The sequence below is a fragment of the Pundamilia nyererei genome, unplaced genomic scaffold (assembly GCF_000239375.1).
Source record: "Pundamilia nyererei isolate P.nyererei 1_Seehausen unplaced genomic scaffold, PunNye1.0 scaffold00122, whole genome shotgun sequence".
In the NCBI taxonomy this organism is placed as follows: Eukaryota; Metazoa; Chordata; class Actinopteri; order Cichliformes; family Cichlidae; genus Pundamilia; species Pundamilia nyererei.
In genome coordinates, this window is record NW_005187523.1 from 1,488,642 (window position 1) to 1,491,709 (window position 3,068).

At 40.4% G+C, this 3,068-nt stretch overlaps 1 protein-coding gene across 2 annotated transcripts in view; it reads left to right on the forward strand.

Annotated features, from left to right (window-relative positions):
• Window positions 1–2,155, forward strand: part of ipo8 (importin 8) — a 22,338-nt gene extending 20,183 nt beyond the window's left edge. For both annotated transcript variants that reach the window (XM_005742656.1, XM_005742657.1), the window contains exon 25: window positions 588–2,155. In XM_005742656.1, the coding sequence (XP_005742713.1) occupies window position 588 (1 nt within the window). In that variant the 3' untranslated portion in view covers window positions 589–2,155. The remainder of the gene's footprint in view (window positions 1–587) is intronic.
• The last annotated feature ends 913 nt before the right edge of the window (window positions 2,156–3,068 follow it).

Here is a 3,068-nt window from a genome sequence, read left to right on the forward strand (position 1 = left end):
AAAAACTACTTCCAGAAACATTCAGCTTTGATATTAATGAGTTTTTTGGGTTCATTGAGAACATGGTTGTTGTTCAATAATAAAATTATTCCTCACAAATACAACTTGCCTAATAATTCTGCACTCCCTGTAGTAAGAGACCCTACTGGGTGTTTGCAGAGGGGCGGACCACTAGGGGGCTCCATTCACACCCAGTGAGAAGGGAAGGAGGGGCTAATGTGTTTGCCGCCTTGTGAGTTCAGTTGTGTGAAGCCGAGATTCAGCGTGTTAGTTCAAAATGTGTTAGCACCAGTCACAATTGCAGTGTTGGCGGCCATGGTCTTTCCACACTCGCCACAGCTGGGGATTGAAACTAGGTCGCTCTAGAGCCCTGAGCTTTTCCACACACAGCATCAGGACACGGCACTGACAGTGGGCTATTTTAGCAATCTCTCATCAAAAGCCTCCAACGAATTTAACAAGCAAAAACAGTAGAAAATAAGTCATTCAGTTTACAAATCTTGTGGGTTTTGTCGTAGCAGAGGGAGAAGGATGCAGTTTTAAACGCGTCGCTCAATCCTGAGCCGAGTTTCATCTTGTGTTTTCAGAGCACTGAAGAAACAGATGGGCTGCAGAATCAGGAGAGGGGTCAAAGAAGAGAAACGCTGGTCTGAGCTGAAGTGTACTTCAGTTCAATCTGAACGATGTCAGTCTACATCCAACCATATCTGAACAGATCCCACCAGAACCAGAGTTTCAGTAGACCTGGATGGAGTAGCAGGGGCTGGTTTCAAATCACAATAACTGCTGATTTGCTGCACTGCTTCAGACCCCCACTGGAATAATGCTTTCACTGGGACAGGTCCACCGGCCTGTGAGTGTGTGACGGTGTCTCTGTGTATACTTGAGGAAAAGATCTGCATTATAAATATAAATGTTCTTGACCAGCACAATTCACAAAATATTTTGTACAGTGCAGTGCTTTAATTTGTAACTAAGTCAGTTGTGTTTTGTGTTTGTCTCTCAGCGAAAGTGTAAAAAACAAAACAATAAAACTGCGTCGGAGTGTTTTTGTATGTACTCTAAGAGCCTCTTTCTTCTCTGGGCAAGAAGAGTCCCTTTCTGTCGGCCTGCGTTGTACATAGACTGTGAATGGAAACGAGATCAGAGGTCTTGTAGATCGACTGTAATGTTACATATGTAATGTAAAGTGGGAGAGGAGGAGCTTTTAGTCATGTTGGATTTGTTTTTGTGAAGTTTTTTGAAACTGATTTAAGAAAACCATGGATGTTCACGCAGTAGAGTTTTTTCTTTACTATCGTTACTCTTTACCGTTACTAAACCAACATTTCTGGTGTGTTGTTAAATAACCTGCTGAAATAGTGCAGTTAGTCCAGCTATAAAGAATTTAGTCTTTGGAATTGCTCAGTTTTTATTTATTTATCTTTTTTTGTGGATTACTCAAAAAAAATAATAAAATTTCAGTTAAGTTAAAGAACTAAACTAATAACACAAAAACACTTTTGACATCAGTAAGAACCACAACCGAATTCATGCTTTCTGTAGCTGCATAAGAGTCGTCAGTGACACGCAGGGTTTAGGGAACATCAACAAAACGATACTTTTGGGATGTTTCGATTCATTTTTCATTCTGCTTTTGCTTCAGTGCTTTTGTTCTACAAATTCTCATAAGTTGTAGAAGTCCTGCTCCTTTGGGGGGACTCCACATTGTGCTTCTGTTATGATCTTTACAGAATACTTGCCACAATGAGTCGTCCTGAATTTACTCAATTTGTGTTTTTGCAAATGGATCAACACAATAGTCTTTTGCATTGATTGTAAAAATCACCACAGCAGTTTGCTCTGGGTGCTTTATATTGGAAAATACAGACTATACAATATTACCCCTCTACCAATGCCCAGCAAGCATTTGACAATGCTGGGAAGAAACTCCTCTCTTTAAAGAGACTTCATCCAAGTGACGAACACTACAAACGCTACGTCCACATGAACAGAGTCAACTTTTGGGGAATAGTAGGACTTCTTTGTGCATTTTTGAGGGAGTAAGCTTTTAAGAGATACACAGAGGAAGTAAATACTGAAGTTAACAATTGAAAGCACCACTCAGGTGCATCCCAGCTGGTACTGTAAGGGTTTGCTCACTGTTTTCAATAAAGATCTGAAAAGTTTCAATGTTTGCATTAGTTTAGTCAGATTGAGTTTGTTTCTACTTTGTGAAGATGGACCACATTTATAGTTATAAATTCAGAAATTCCAAATTGTTCACATCTTTCTTCCAACGTGTGTATGCGCTGAAGAAATACCTCTGAGACAATGCTGTATGTGCAACACTTTTAGGAGATGGTGCCATTGTATCGCTGTACTGAAGAGGTTTCAATGACACAGTGAAGCCTAAGTGAAAATGATGCTTTATCTTCAGCTTATAGATGATTTCACAAATGTTGAAAGAGGACCAAGAGCATTCATTATGTCAGGTCTGTCAGGAGCACATACAAGGACTTCAGTCTTTCCTTCATGAAGTTGGAGGAAGTTGTCAGCCATCCAACCTTTGATGGATTCTAAGCACTAATTCAGAAGCTTAGAAACATCTTGGGGTTTAAAAGAAGTGTATAACTGGATATCATCTGCGTCGCAGTGGTAACAAATGTCCTCAAAACGGCTCAAAATATGCTGGAGAGGAAGTGGATATATTAAAAACAATAAAGGCCCCGGCACAGAACCTTGTGGCACACCATAGGTGAGAGAAGTGGAAGATGACCTGTACCGAGAAACTGCCACAGAAAAATATCGTTCAGACAGATACGAGGAGAACCACTCTAAGGCAGATCCAGATACACCGACCCAATATTTCAGCCTCTCAAGCTGAATGTGATGGTTAACGGTCACAAAGGCCGACGTGAGGTCCAACATCAGGAGAACAGAACATTTTCCTGCATGTTAGACTGAAGACTGTTTCAATTCAATTCAATTTTATTTATATAGCGCCAAATCACAACAAAAGTCGCCTCAAGGCGCTTCATAGATACAGAGAAAAAAAAACCCAACAATCATATGACCCCCTATGAGCA